Source organism: Lynx canadensis, chromosome C1 (genome assembly GCF_007474595.2).
Source record: "Lynx canadensis isolate LIC74 chromosome C1, mLynCan4.pri.v2, whole genome shotgun sequence".
NCBI lineage: Eukaryota > Metazoa > Chordata > Mammalia > Carnivora > Felidae > Lynx > Lynx canadensis.
Window position 1 is genome coordinate 188,926,523 of NC_044310.1, and position 15,053 is coordinate 188,941,575.

The 15,053-nt window shown below is 37.1% G+C and overlaps 1 protein-coding gene across 28 annotated transcripts in view; it reads left to right on the plus strand.

Annotated features, from left to right (window-relative positions):
• Window positions 1–15,053, plus strand: part of ABI2 (abl interactor 2) — a 123,031-nt gene that overhangs the window by 50,944 nt on the left and 57,034 nt on the right. For 22 of the 28 annotated variants that reach the window (XM_032594482.1, XM_032594481.1, XM_032594472.1 and 19 more), the window contains exon 2: window positions 1,102–1,269. In XM_032594482.1, coding sequence (XP_032450373.1) covers window positions 1,102–1,269 — 168 coding nt within the window. Of the gene's footprint in view, window positions 1–1,101; window positions 1,270–8,180; window positions 8,192–8,322; window positions 8,358–9,430; window positions 9,458–15,053 lie in introns of those variants that run through there. The other 6 variants (XM_032594485.1, XM_032594488.1, XM_032594489.1 and 3 more) reach the window with 1 other exon arrangement.

Below are 15,053 nucleotides of genomic sequence, written 5' to 3' on the forward strand. Positions count from 1 at the left end.
GAGGGGCAGAGAGAGGGAGTCACAGATTCTGAAGCAGGCTCCATGCTCCAAGTTGTCAGCACAGAGCCTAGCGTGGCGCTGGAACTCATGAACCGTGCGATCATGAGCTGAGCTGAAGTCGGACACTTTAACCTACCGAGCCACCCAGGCACCCTAAACCAAAGTTTTCTATAGAAGATGGTGTCTAGCATTTAGCAACATAGCATATGTATCTTTACCATTGTTTTGCCTTGTGACCTTGGAAATAATGATTTAACCACTTTTTACTGTGTACTCTGTTCTTCAACCAGAGTTTGATACTTGGCAATTTATGTCCCATAGAGTTATAGCACTTAAAGTGATTGAGAAGAAAGATTTAATTATTTTAATTTTAATTTTTCATTATTTGCCACAATTATTACCTATTTTTATTTACAGTGTCATTTTTACTTATCATTATAATTGTTTTGTCATTATTATTACTTTAACGAGACATTACATTTTACCCACATTTCACATTTAGAATGGAAGGAAAGAACAAATTCAGAAAACTAGAGAAATGGATGCTAGAATTTATACATTCACATCAGTGCTACTTTTCCAGACGGTGATCTTGAGAAGCTATGTACTTGCTGCCATTGCTCAAAATATCCAGTGGATCGGGGGCGCCTGGGGGCTCTGTCAGTTGAGCATCTGTCTTCGGCTCAGGTCATGATTTCATGGTTCATGAGTTCGAGTCCTGAGTCAGGCTCTGTGCTGACAGCTGGAAGTCTGCTTCAGATTCTTTGTCTCCCTCTCTCTCTGCCCCTTCCTTGCTCATGCTCTGTCTCTCTCAAAAATAAATAAACATTAAAAAATTTTTTTTAAAAATCCAGTGGATCTCATTTTTAAAATAATGGCTATAGGATTTTATGCATCTATACAAAGATGTATCTATTCAACATGAAAATATTAACTCAGCCAACAGTTGTTGGGTTTACATGATACTGATAATTAACATTCAGAACATTTTTAACTAGTGTATGTAGATTCAGAAACAATGGATTTTATGAGCATTTTTGTAGAGTAGATTGATAGAATGAGTTATCTTTAAATTGATGATTGTTTTTTTTCCCCCTTTAGTCAGCAGATAAGCAGCGAGCTCTAGAAGAAACCAAAGCCTACACCACCCAGTCCTTAGCAAGTGTTGCGTATCTGATAAATACCTTGGCCAACAATGTCCTGCAGATGCTGGATATCCAAGCATCCCAGCTACGAAGGATGGAATCTTCAATCAATCATATTTCACAAGTGAGACCACACTGCTTTTCTATTTTGCTTCTGAGGAACACTATAAACACAAGCAATCTGTATAATGCTGGCAGGCTTTATCATGTGAGTTAACTCACATGTATGATTTGCAAAATACAAATTCAGTATCAGGTTGTTTTTGATTCTTTTTGTGGAGCGATTCTTTATGAATTTGACAGGGAAGCAGATTTTAATACTTTTATTAAAATTCAGTAGTCATGTTAAAATAATCATCTTTGAGTGAAAATTTCTCTGGTTTCTTCCAACTTGTACTGAATTCCACATTTCTTTATCTTCAAAAAAAATATTAATGTGATAGCCTAATCACTTCTTTACATTTTTTTTTCTGTTGGTAGGACTTTTGTTTAATCAGGATGGTACCGTATCTCAATAAAGAAAATATTAATTTAAGTGAACTTATAAAATTATCTTTATATAAAACTTAAAAAAGTTTAATGTTATACTTTTTTCCATTGTAAAAGCCATTCCCTTAATATATAGAAAAATAAAAAAATGGAAAAACAAACCCTTTCACCACTGTTTAAACTTTTTACTTTTAATACTTTATTCCAATACATTTTTCCTATAAATAGTTTTAAAAACGTAGCTGTGATTATATTATGTATAGAATTTTGGATTTTGTTCTTTTAACTTACTATGACAACAGATATCTTCCCATGATGTTACAAACTCTTCATAAACATTTTCAATGGCTGTATAATATTGCATGTGTATGTCACAGCTTTCGTAACCATTTCTGTATTTGGGGGCCATTTAAATAATACTGCAATGAAAAGCCAATTTGTAATTGCAAAATGAATTTTAAAAAACATTAAAAAGATAGAGGTTTTGATCTGCCTGCTTCTCTTTGATGAGATCTTTGGAGCTTTTCTAGTTTAGCTGTCTTGTTACTGAGTAGCAGAGTTTAGGATGCTTCTGAAATTGACTAATCCAACAAATTTTCAAAGTCTGAAGCTTAATTTGTGTAATTAAATAAAATAGAGTCCAGATAATCAAACCAGATATGAGAAGACTTACTTATATTTGCTATTTGAAAGTTCACCAAACTGATTTAGAGGGACTTCTTGTTATTTAATACTATTTAATCTTAAAAATGTATTTGCCACTGTAAGGTTTTCTTTACATCCCATATGAAATTCTGTAGACATTGTATAATTTACTGCTTGCTATATTGCTGTATCTCTTAAAGTAAAAAACAAGCCCTCCCCCAAACCCCCCAAGAATTGGTGAGTTTTAACGAGAAGTAAATTTTATTTGGAAGTGACCCCTTAGAAGAAATAATAATAATGAAATAGATGAACTTGGTTTTCTGTAAAAGGAGGGATATTGACAAATTACTAATCTGATAGAGAATTTTGGGGTTTACAGTTAAGAGTTTTAGAATTTCTGCATATTTGAAGTCTTAACAAAGGACCAAAAAAGACTATGAGAAGAAAAGTTCAAATGCAGAAGAGACATTAATAGAGTTTCTAAAAAGGATGAACAATTTGTTATTAGTTTGTGAAAGTAGAAGAGATTGTGAAGATAGATGATGACAATAAGCAAATAATAATGAAAGATAATCATCTGTTTTTTAAATTTTTTTTTTCAATGTTTATTTATTTTTTTGGGGACAGAGAGAGACAGAGCATGAACGGGGGAGGGGCAGAGAGAGAGGGAGACACAGAATCGGAAACAGGCTCCAGGCTCTGAGCCATCAGCCCAGAGCCTGACGCGGGGCTCGAACTCCCGGACCGCGAGATCGTGACCTGGCTGAAGTCGGACGCTTAACCGACTGCGCCACCCAGGCGCCCCAATCATCTGTTTTTTAAAAGTAATCTCTATACCCAACGTGGGGCTCAAACTTATGCCTCTGAGATCAAGAGTCAGATGCTCTACTGACTGAACCAACCAGGTGCCCTGATAATCATCTATTTTTTGATTAGAATTCTGTACTACTTTGGTAGAGAAGGGTAGCAGTTTTTTTTTTTAATTTTTAAAATATTTTTATTTTTTGAGAGAGAGAGAGAAAAAATGAGATGGAGAGGGGCAGAGCGAGAGGGAGACACAGAATCTGAAGCAGGCTCCAGGCTCTGAGCTGTCAGCACAGAGCCCAATGTGGGGCTCGAACCCATGAACGGTGAGATCATGACCTGAGCTGAAGTCAGCCGCCCAACTGACTGAGCCACCCAGGCACCTGAGAAGGGTAGCAGTCTTAAGGAGGAAGGTGAATAAGTCTACTCTAAGTTGTAATTATATGTATGAATTCAGTTAATGAGAACATTTTATTTTTGAGTGTCACATAAATCTACATATAATTAATAGTCTAATTAGTACTGTCTTTTAAAGCCATTTTAATGGAGTAAGTGAAAAATGGGAGAGATGAATGGATAGAGATTAGTAGGTCAGAAATAACAGGGGCCAGGGGCACCTTGGTGGCTCAGTCGGTTAAGCATCAGACTTCGGCTTAGGTCATGATCTCATGGTTCATGAGTTCAAGCCCCACTTCGGGCTCTCTGGTATTAGCACAGAGTCTAGAGCCTGCTTTGGATCCTGTCTGCGCCCACCTCCCCCACTGGTTCTGTCTTTCTATCTCACTTTCTCTCAAATATATGTAAACTTAAAAAAAAAAAAAGGGAAATAACAGGGGCCTGAGTCAGAGCTGTCAAGAATATGTTGACTCTCCTTCATTTGAAGTTGAACAATCCCTGGAAGGGTGAGGGATCTGCAGTTGTATAATACCTGTTAAGTCTTTACAAAAGAGTATGCTGGGTGAGAGGCTGAATAGGAGAAATGGGCTGATGGAGGACTGTCAGTGCAGAGCCTGCTTTGGATTCTCTGTCTCCTGGTTTCTCTTCCTCTCTCTCTCTCACCCTCTCTCTCTCTCAAAAATAAATTAAATAAATAAATAAACATTAAAAAAGAAAAGTCAGTTGAACATCAGAGTTATTTGATACTCTTTAGACTGAAAGATTATAGTATGAGAAAACATTTTCTGTTTACAAAGCAAATACTTAGTAAATACTCTAAATACAAGGATTGGCAAACCTTTTCTGTAAAGGACCAGCTAGTCAATATTTTAGGCTTTGTGGGCCACATGTGTAGTATCAGTTTTGTGTTATTCTCTGTGTGCGTGTGTATTTAAACAACTATTTAAAAATGTAAAAAGCTATTCTAACTTGTAGGTCATATAAAAGCAGTCTGCAGGCCAGATTTAGCATGTAGGCTGTAGTTTTTGCAAGCCCTTGTTCTTAAATACTGTTATTTTCTAATGTTTGGTAATTATATTTATTATTATTATTATTATTATTATGCTTTATTAAGAATATTACTGTGTTTTTAGAGGGAGCCAGAACGTTCTTATGATATCTTGAGATTAGATTTCCCTTTCCTTTCCTTTCCTTTTCTTTTCTTTTCTTTTCTTTTCTCTTTTTTCTTTTCTCTTCTCTTTCTATCTTTCTTTCTTTTTTTTTTTTTTTTTTTTGGCAATTTGAGCAAAAGTATTAGGTTTAGAGAATTTGGAGAGAAGATTGGATTGAAGAAGGAAAGAAATGGAGGTTCAGTCAGGTCAAAGACCAGATCACATATTTATTGGAATGCTAGTAGGTATTAAGAGTTGTTTTGTAGGAATTGTCTGGTAGAGTGGTTCAGGACTAGGAGATACTGGATCTCTGATGTATTTGCTTTCTTTCCTCATCAGTATCTTTTTTCTGTGTCATGGGTAGGAACCTTATCACTTTTCAGCGGCCTAGTGCTCTACCTCTTTTCTCCATATGTTTGGGAGTGGGGAGGGTCAGGGATCTAAGTTTTACTTTGATTCTTCTGCTGACTTGTGTGACATTTGACTTGAACTTCAGTTTTCTCATCTGTAAAATGATAAGACTGATTAGATGATATCTGAGCTATTTTCCATTTGGAATTCTTTATTCTTTTGAGGTTCCTACAAATGAACTTGATTTATATTTGCTTTTTTTCTTTCTATTCTGCTGGCTCTGCTATTCACCTCAGTCTGTGCCCCGCTGACCTCAACCCTCCATCACTCTGATATAACTGAACTATTGCCTAAATTATTCTGAATTAGAATCTGAAGATGGGAATTCCATTGACTTAGCCAACTGAATGGCAGAGGTTTTAAAAAAAACAAAATAGAATTGATTACGAATATTTAGTATCAGACTTTTTTGTACTAAACATAGTATGAAGTAGTGCACTAATTTACACCACACTCACCATATCCATACGAAGTATTAGGATAGGTTCTTGATGTAGATTACCTTAGGTAGTTTAAGGGTGGCAATTTAATTTTTATTTTTTATTTATTTTTTAAAGATTTTATTTTTAGGGCATCTGGGTGGCTCAGTCAGTTGAGTGTCTGACTTCAGCTCAGGTCATTATCTCACAGTTCATGAGTTTGAGCCCCACATTGGCTTGCTATCGTCAGCCTGTGAACACAGAGCCCACTTTAGATCCTCTGCCCCCTCTCTCTGCCCCTCCCCCACTTGTGCTCTCTCAGAAATAAATATTTTTAAAAAATTTATTTTTAAGTACTCTCTACACCCATTGTGGGGCTCAAACTCACAACCCTGAGGTCAAGAGTCACATGTTCCACTGACTCAGCCAGCCAGGTGCCCCAAGGATGGCAATTAAAAAAATTTTTTTTAAACATTTATTTTTGAGGGACAGAGAGAGGCAGAGTATGAGTGGGGGAGGAACAGAGAGAGAGGGAGACACAGAATCTGAAGCAGACTCCAGGCTCTGAACTGTCAGCACAGAGCCCAATGTTGGGCTCGAACCCACAAACTATGAGATCATGATCTGAGCCGAAGTCGGATGCTTAGCCGACTAAGCCACTCAGGCGTCTCCCAAGGGTGGCAATTTTAAAGAAATCCTATCTCTAGCTTTGTTGCTGTTATCTTATTTCTTTGGAAGCATATTATTTAAAAAGCTAACAAATTTTTAATTTTAAAACTGAGAGTAGGAGTTAAATTAACATTAAATATTTTTCAAAAATATATAGTTATCAGAACAAACATTTAATTTTACTGAATTACTTGTATAAACATACATAGCTACTTTTAAGTCAGTATAGCATTATGTGTAAGGATGAATGCTATTACTGTGTCCTTGACTTTGTGTCCATTTCTGGTTAAAAAAAAAAGGTTTATGAGAACATTATTCAAACTAAAATTCTTTTTTTTTAAATATATTTTTTAAGTTTACTTATTTCTTTTTGAGAGAGACAGAGACAGTGTGAGCAGGGGAGGGGCAGAGAGAGAGGGGGAGAGAGAGAATCTCAAGCAGGCTTCTCACTGCCAGCACAGAGCCTGACATGGGGCCAAACTCACAAACCGTGAAATGACCTGAGCAGAAACCAAGAGTTGGATGCTTAATGGACTGAGCCACCCAGGTCCCCCAAACTAAAATTCTTATAAGCTTATAAACTAAAACTTTTCCAAGCCAGGCCTGTCGCTTTTCTCAACTTAACCTAAAGAGTCAATACTGTCTACATTCAGTTCATCATGGCTTAAAGTGTATTTATTTTGAGACAGAGTGTGTGGTGTGAGTGTGAGGTGGGGGAGGGGCAGAGTGAGAGAGGCTACGAATCCCAAGCAGACCACACGCTGTCAATGCAGAGCCGGACTTGGGATTCTATCCCACGAACCATGAGGTTGTGACCTGAGCCGAAATCAAGAGGTGGACACTTAACCGACTCAGCCACGCAAGTGCCCCCTCATTATGGCTTAGAAGAAGATCAGGGGGTTCAAAGGCAACATAAAGAACTTAAAGAGTAGTGTTCTTCCCACTCTAAGAGCTGACTAGAATTTATTTGGCCAGGTGTTGAAGTAGTTAACAGAGAGTAAAGGAAATAGGAAGGAATGATTATTAAATGCTATGAGAAGGGAAGTAATTCTTCTCAAGGGCTAGATACTAAAAGGCGGTGGAAGTTCTAACCCCTGAGGAACTTACCATGTAAGGTAATTTTTAAAAATTTATTTATTTATTTTGAGAGAAAGAGAGAGAGTGTGCATGTGTGAGCAGGGGAGGGGCAGAGAGAGAGAGGGAGAGAGAGAATCCCACGCAGGCTCTGTGCTGTCAGCACACAGCCCATCTGGGAGTTTGAACTCATGAACTGTGAGATCATGACCTGAGTTGAAATCACGAGCTGGACATTTAACCAATTGAGCCACCCAGGAGTCCCAGGTAATTTTTTGTTTAAAAAACTTTGTAGCCTTGGGGTGTCTGTGTGCTCTGTCAGTTAAGCATCCGACTCAATCTCAGCTCAGGCCTTGATCTCAGGGTTGTGAGTTCAGGTCCCACACTGGGCTCCGTGCTGGGCATGAAGCCTACTTAAGAACAAACTTTATAGCCTTGTTTAAAAATTCGATTTTAAATTAAGGAGATCCTTTGAAAGGTTATCAATATGTAATTATTCATAGAAGATAGGGTTTATACAGTTTTAAAATTCTTACGTATAGTTTATATCGTTTTATAAAAAATGAATAAGTGAAAATTGCCATTTAGTAATAACTAATTTGTTTTATGAAAGATGAATAATTTAAAGCCTATTTGTCATTTAAATAATTAAATGCTTATTTGAAACATTAACTTATAATTAAAAAATTGAGACATATTTGAAAACACCCAACTTAGTTGAGTTATTCCACCGTAACTATTTGCAGATGTTTTCTCACACTGATGATCAGCTGAAGTAGTACTGTCCAGTACAGTCACCTTTTGATTATCTGTGTTAATGGGCCACAACAATGCATGGGTAATCCTAAAACAAAGTACTTTATACAGTACCTGCCTGATATCTGTTGTGGCCTGAGCATGTGTTTGGATCCATGAAGGAGATGTAGGAGTGGGTCTCAGGCTTGCAAGGGAGTTGGGAGCCATTATGGTTATCTGAGGGTGATAAGAGGTATCCTAGAGAGCTTGGGTTTGGCACTACTTGGCTAAAGTGTCATGGGGGAAGCCCACAGCATGTGAGACCAGACTTGGCAATAGCCATGAGAAGGATAGAGAAACAAATTAATAAGGATCAGTTAATAGGAATAGACCACACAGTTGCAGTGACATTATTTGGTGTTATTTTTTGGTTAACAGGTAACAAACAATAGTAGTATTTATTAAAAGTTACTTGCATTAGTTTTGGTCATCTTTGCTAAACACATTTTTTACTTGCCACAGGTAAGTGGTATTATTGAGACCTCTACTAAATAAGACTAAATTTATTATCATGTAACCAACAACTCTAGAAGTGACAGGATAAATTTGAAATACTTTTTTTTCTATTAAAATTCTTCCTAAATATTAATGTTGAACTTGTACTTCCAAAATTTAACTTTAACACATTTTAGTTTTGTAATTTCAAAGAATATGAAAAGGCAAGGCAATGATGATTACTGAAGGCTATGAATTTGATTTAGGAAAAACAGAGTAGCCATATTTTTAATAAAAAAATATAAGAGCTTTAAAAAAATTATTTTAAAACTAATAATTGGCTGTGAGTTGATGAATGTTGAAGCTGGATTTTAGGTATATAGAGGAGTGTTCATTCTGTTACTCCATCTAATTTGAATGTGATTTTCCCCAAGAGAAACCTTTGAAAAATTTGAAGTAGGTGATTGCTGAAAATTTCAGAATGTTATAGACCAAACTTTCTTCTCCTTCTTTATGGAGTAGATTTATTGTTCTCTGTTATTATTCAGATTCTAAATAAAATCATAGCTATCTATTTTCTGAAGATATATTTGATTCACAAGAACTCCTACAGTTCAACCTAGTGTGGTAGTAGGATGGGAAGAATACAACTTATGCTCTTTGATTTTCTTAACCATATATTACTTTTATTACTGTATATGTTTTTAAAAAGTTAAAGACACCAAATATCTATACTTATCCAGTCGCTAGAGACATTAATCTTAAATCAACTCTTGTAACAAGTCTGGAAACAATTGATATTTGAGAGTGCATAATGTAAGGATAAGTGAATTAGTCTCTCCTCTAGATCATTGGTTCTCAATCCGGGTAGTTTTACCCCTGCAGAGACATTTGGCACTGCAGACATTTTTGGTTGTCACAACTTGGGGTGCTCTTGGTATCTTCTGGAATGCTTCTTCACATTGTACAATACTCAGGACAGCTTCCCACAACAAAGAATGATCTGGCCCCAAATCTCAATAGTGTCTCTGTTGAGAAGCCCTGCTCTAGTTTTTCCCAGATGTAGGTATTCTTTTAAAATAGACAACTAGAATATTATATAGTGAAACTAAATTCATTTGATTTCCCATGTATATATCCTGTTAAGAATTATGTTTTAGAGCATGCATTCAGTTTTTACTGGTAATTAATACAAGAAGCAACATTTTTCTCTTCAGAATTCCTTCAACCAAATCCTTTTAGAGTTTAGTCCGGGGAAAATTGTCCCTTCCTCATGAAGGGATATATTTCCTTGTAATTCATTGTACTTTGCCTTCTCTCCTAGGAAGATGTAAGAGCCCAATTTTATGTCCTTTTATAGCAACTAGCCCTTATTTAGGCTCATAGGTCTGAGATCTTTTTCTTTGCTATACTGGTTTTTGTTTTATCCTTAGCATAAAGGTTTGTGGGTTTGGGCTGTGTGTTTGTGTGTATATAAAGAGAACATAGAAGTAATATGTAAATGCCCCAGTCACCAGGTATGATCAAATGTTTTGAGTGCTTTTTTAAAAAAAAAAGCCTCAATTTTTTCAAACAATTAAAAAAATGTGCTTACTATAAAATGTAACTATATATTAGTGCAGATATGGAAAGTTGCTTCCCCATTTTTATTTTGTAGAGATTTATTCATATTTCCAGCATGAAAATTTGAAATTGAAGTTTCAGTTTGCAGTAAGCTTAGAATTCTATGGTTGCTTGGGTTTGCATTCTTATGGCTTCATTTTTGAATAGGATAATTATGTTTCTAAAAACAACATGGAGGGGCTCAGTTGGTTAAGCATCTGACTCTTGATTTCGGCTCAGGTCATGATCTCACAGTTTTTTTTGTTTTGTTTTTTTTTTGTTTTTTATATATATGAAATTTATTGACAAATTGGTTTCCATACAACACCCAGTGCTCATCCCAAAAGGTGCCCTCCTCAATACCCATCACCCACCCTCCCCTCCCTCCCACCCCCCATCAACCCTCAGTTTGTTCTCAGTTTTTAACAGTCTCTTATGCTTTGGCTCTCTCCCACTCTAACCTCTTTTTTTTTTTTCCCTTCCCCTCCCCCATGGGTTCCTGTTAAGTTTCTCAGGATCCACATAAGAGTGAAACCATATGGTATCTGTCTTTCTCTGTATGGCTTATTTCACTTAGCATTACACTCTCCAGTTCCATCCACGTTGCTACAAAAGGCCATATTTCATTTTTTCTCATTGCCACATAGTACTCCATTGTGTATATATACCACAATTTCTTTATCCATTCATCAGTTGATGGACATTTAGGCTCTTTCCATAATTTGGCTATTGTTGAGAGTGCTGCTATGAACATTGGGGTACAAGTGCCCCTATGCATCAGGACTCCTGTATCCCTTGGATAAATTCCTAGCAGTGCTATTGCTGGGTCATAGGGTAGGTCTATTTTTAATTTTCTGAGGAACCTCCACACTGCTTTCCAGAGCGGCTGCACCAATTTGCATTCCCACCAACAGTGCAAGAGGGTTCCCGTTTCTCCACATCCTCTCCAGCATCTATAGTCTCCTGATTTGTTCATTTTGGCCACTCTGACTGGCGTGAGGTGATACCTGAGTGTGGTTTTGATTTGTATTTCCCTGATAAGGAGCGACGCTGAACATCTTTTCATGTGCCTGTTGGCCATCTGGATGTCTTCTTTAGAGAAGTGTCTATTCATGTTTTCTGCCCATTTCTTCACTGGGTTATTTGTTTTTCGGGTGTGGAGTTTGGTGAGCTCTTTATAGATTTTAGATACTAGCCCTTTGTCCGATATGTCATTTGCAAATATCTTTTCCCATTCCGTTGGTTGCCTTTTAGTTTTGTTGGTTGTTTCCTTTGCCGTGCAGAAGCTTTTTATCTTCATAAGGTCCCAGTAATTCACTTTTGCTTTTAATTCCCTTGCCTTTGGGGATGTGTCGAGTAAGAGATTGCTACGGCTGAGGTCAGAGAGGTCTTTTCCTGCTTTCTCCTCTAAGGTTCTGATGGTTTCCTGTCTCACATTTAGGTCCTTTATCCATTTTGAGTTTATTTTTGTAAATGGTGTGAGAAAGTGGTCTAGTTTCAACCTTCTGCATGTTGCTGTCCAGTTCTCCCAGCACCATTTGTTAAAGAGGCTGTCTTTTTTCCATTGGATGTTCTTTCCTGCTTTGTCAAAGATGAGTTGGCCATACGTTTGTGGGTCTAGTTCTGGGGTTTCTATTCTATTCCATTGGTCTATGTGTCTGTTTTTGTGCCAATACCATGCTGTCTTGATGATTACAGCTTTGTAGTAGAGGCTAAAGTCTGGGATTGTGATGCCTCCTGCTTTGGTCTTTTTCTTCAGAATTCCTTTGGCTATTCGGGGCCTTTTGTGGTTCCATATGAATTTTAGGATTGCTTGTTCTAGTTTCGAGAAGAATGCTGGTGCAATTTTGATTGGGATTGCATTGAATGTGTAGATAGCTTTGGGTAGTATTGACATTTTGACAATATTTATTTTTCCAATCCATGAGCAGGGAATGTCTTTCCATTTCTTTAAATCTTCTTCAATTACCTTCATAAGCTTTCTATAGTTTTCAGCATACAGATCCTTTACATCTTTGGTTAGATTTATTCCTAGGTATTTTATGCTTCTTGGTGCAATTTTGAATGGGATCAGTTTCTTTATTTGTCTTTCTGTTGCTTCATTGTTAGTGTATAAGAATGCAACTGATTTCTGGACATTGATTTTGTATCCTGCAACTTTGCTGAATTCATGTATCAGTTCTAGCAGACTTTTGGTGGAGTCTATCGGATTTTCCATGTATAATATCATGTCATCTGCAAAAAGCGAAAGCTTGACTTCATCTTTGCCAATTTTGATGCCTTTGATTTCCTTTTGTTGTCTGATTGCTGATGCTAGCACTTCCAGCACTATGTTAAACAACAGCGGTGAGAGTGGGCATCCCTGTCGTGTTCCTGATCTCAGGGAAAAAGCTCTCAGTTTTTCCCCGTTGAGGATGATGTTAGCTGTGGGCTTTTCATAAATGGCTTTTATGATCTTTAAGTATGTTCCTTCTATCCCGACTTTCTCAAGGGTTTTTATTAAGAAAGGGTGCTGGATTTTGTCAAAGGCCTTTTCTGCATCGATTGACAGGATCATATGGTTCTTCTCTTTTTTTTTGTTAATGTGATGTATCACGTTGATTGATTTGCGAATGTTGAACCAGCCCTGCATCCCAGGAATGAATCCCACTTGATCATGGTGAATAATTCTTTTTATATGCTGTTGAATTCGATTTGCTAGTATCTTATTGAGAATTTTTGCATCCATATTCATCAGGGATATTGGCCTGTAGTTCTCTTTTTTGACTGGGTCTCTGTCTGGTTTAGGAATCAAAGTAATACTGGCTTCATAGAATGAGTCTGGAAGTTTTCCTTCCCTTTCTATTTCTTGGAATAGCTTGAGAAGGATAGGTATTATCTCTGCTTTAAATGTCTGGTAGAACTCCCCTGGGAAGCCATCTGGTCCTGGACTCTTATTTGTTGGGAGATTTTTGATAACCGATTCAATTTCTTCGCTGGTTATGGGTCTGTTCAAGCTTTCTATTTCCTCCTGATTGAGTTTTGGAAGAGTGTGGGTGTTCAGGAATTTGTCCATTTCTTCCAGGTTGTCCAATTTGTTGGCATATAATTTTTCATAGTATTCCCTGATAATTGTTTGTATCTCTGAGGGATTGGTTGTAATAATTCCATTTTCATTCATGATTTTATCTATTTGGGTCCTCTCCCTTTTCTTTTTGAGAAGCCTGGCTAGAGGTTTGTCAATTTTGTTTATTTTTTCAAAAAACCAACTCTTGGTTTCGTTGATCTGCTCTACAGTTTTTTTAGATTCTATATTGTTTATTTCTGCTCTGATCTTTATTATTTCTCTTCTTCTGCTGGGTTTAGGCTGCCTTTGCTGTTCTGCTTCTATTTCCTTTATGTGTGCTGTTAGATTTTGTATTTGGGATTTTTCTTGTTTCTTGAGATAGGCCTGGATTGCAATGTATTTTCCTCTCAGGACTGCCTTCGCTGCGTCCCAAAGCGTTTGGATTGTTGTATTTTCATTTTCGTTTGTTTCCATATATTTTTTGATTTCTTCTCTAATTGCCTGGTTGACCCACTCATTCGTTAGTAGGGTGTTCTTTAACCTCCATGCTTTTGGAGGTTTTCCAGACTTTTTCCTGTGGTTGATTTCAAGCTTCATAGCATTGTGGTCTGAAAGTATGCATGGTATAATTTCAATTCTTGTAAACTTATGAAGGGCTGTTTTGTGACCCAGTATATGATCTATCTTGGAGAATGTTCCATGTGCACTCGAGAAGAAAGTATATTCTGTTGCTTTGGGATGCAGAGTTCTAAATATATCTGTCAAGTCCATCTGATCCAATGTCTCATTCAGGGCCCTTGTTTCTTTATTGACCGTGTGTCTAGATGATCTATCCATTTCTGTAAGTGGGGTGTTAAAGTCCCCAGCAATTACCACATTCTTATCAATAAGGTTGCTTCTGTTTATGAGTAATTGTTTTATATATTTGGGGGCTCCGGTATTCGGCGCATAGACATTTATAATTGTTAGCTCTTCCTGATGGATAGACCCTGTAACTATTATATAATGTCCTTCTTCATCTCTTGTTACAGCCTTTAATTTAAAGTCTAGTTTGTCTGATATAAGTATGGCTACTCCAGCTTTCTTTTGGCTTTCAGTAGCATGATAAATAGTTCTCCATCCCCTCACTCTGAATCTAAAGGTGTCCTCAGGTCTAAAATGAGTCTCTTGTAGACAGCAAATAGATGGGTCTTGTTTTTTTATCCATTCTGATACCCTATGTCTTTTGGTTGGCGCATTTAATCCATTTACATTCAGTGTTATTATAGAAAGATACGGGTTTAGAGTCATTGTGATGTCTGTATGTTTTATGCTTGTAGTGATGTCTCTGGTACTTTGTCTCACAGGGTCCCCCTTAGGATCTCTTGTAGGGCTGGTTTAGTGGTGACAAATTCCTTCAGTTTTTGTTTGTTTGGGAAGACCTTTATCTCTCCTTCTATTCTAAATGACAGACTTGCTGGATAAAGGATTCTCGGCTGCATATTTTTTCTGTCTAGCACACTGAAAATCTCGTGCCAATTCTTTCTGGCCTGCCAAGTTTCAAAAGAGAGATCAGTCACGAGTCTTATAGGTCTCCCTTTATATGTGAGGGCACGTTTACCCCTTGCTGCTTTCAGAATTTTCTCTTTATCCTTGTATTTTGCCAGTTTCACTATGATATGTCGTGCAGAAGATCGATTCAAGTTACGTCTGAAGGGAGTTCTCTGTGCCTCTTGGATTTCAATGCCTTTTTCCTTCCCCAGTTCAGGGAAGTTCTCAGCTATTATTTCTTCAAGTACCCCTTCAGCACCTTTCCCTCTCTCTTCCTCCTCTGGGATACCAATTATGCGTATATTATTTCTTTTTAGTGTATCACTTAGTTCTCTAATTTTCCCCTCATACTCCTGGATTTTTTTTATCTCTCTTTTTCTCAGCTTCCTCTTTTTCCATAACTTTATCTTCTAGTTCACCTATTCTCTCCTCTGCCTCTTCC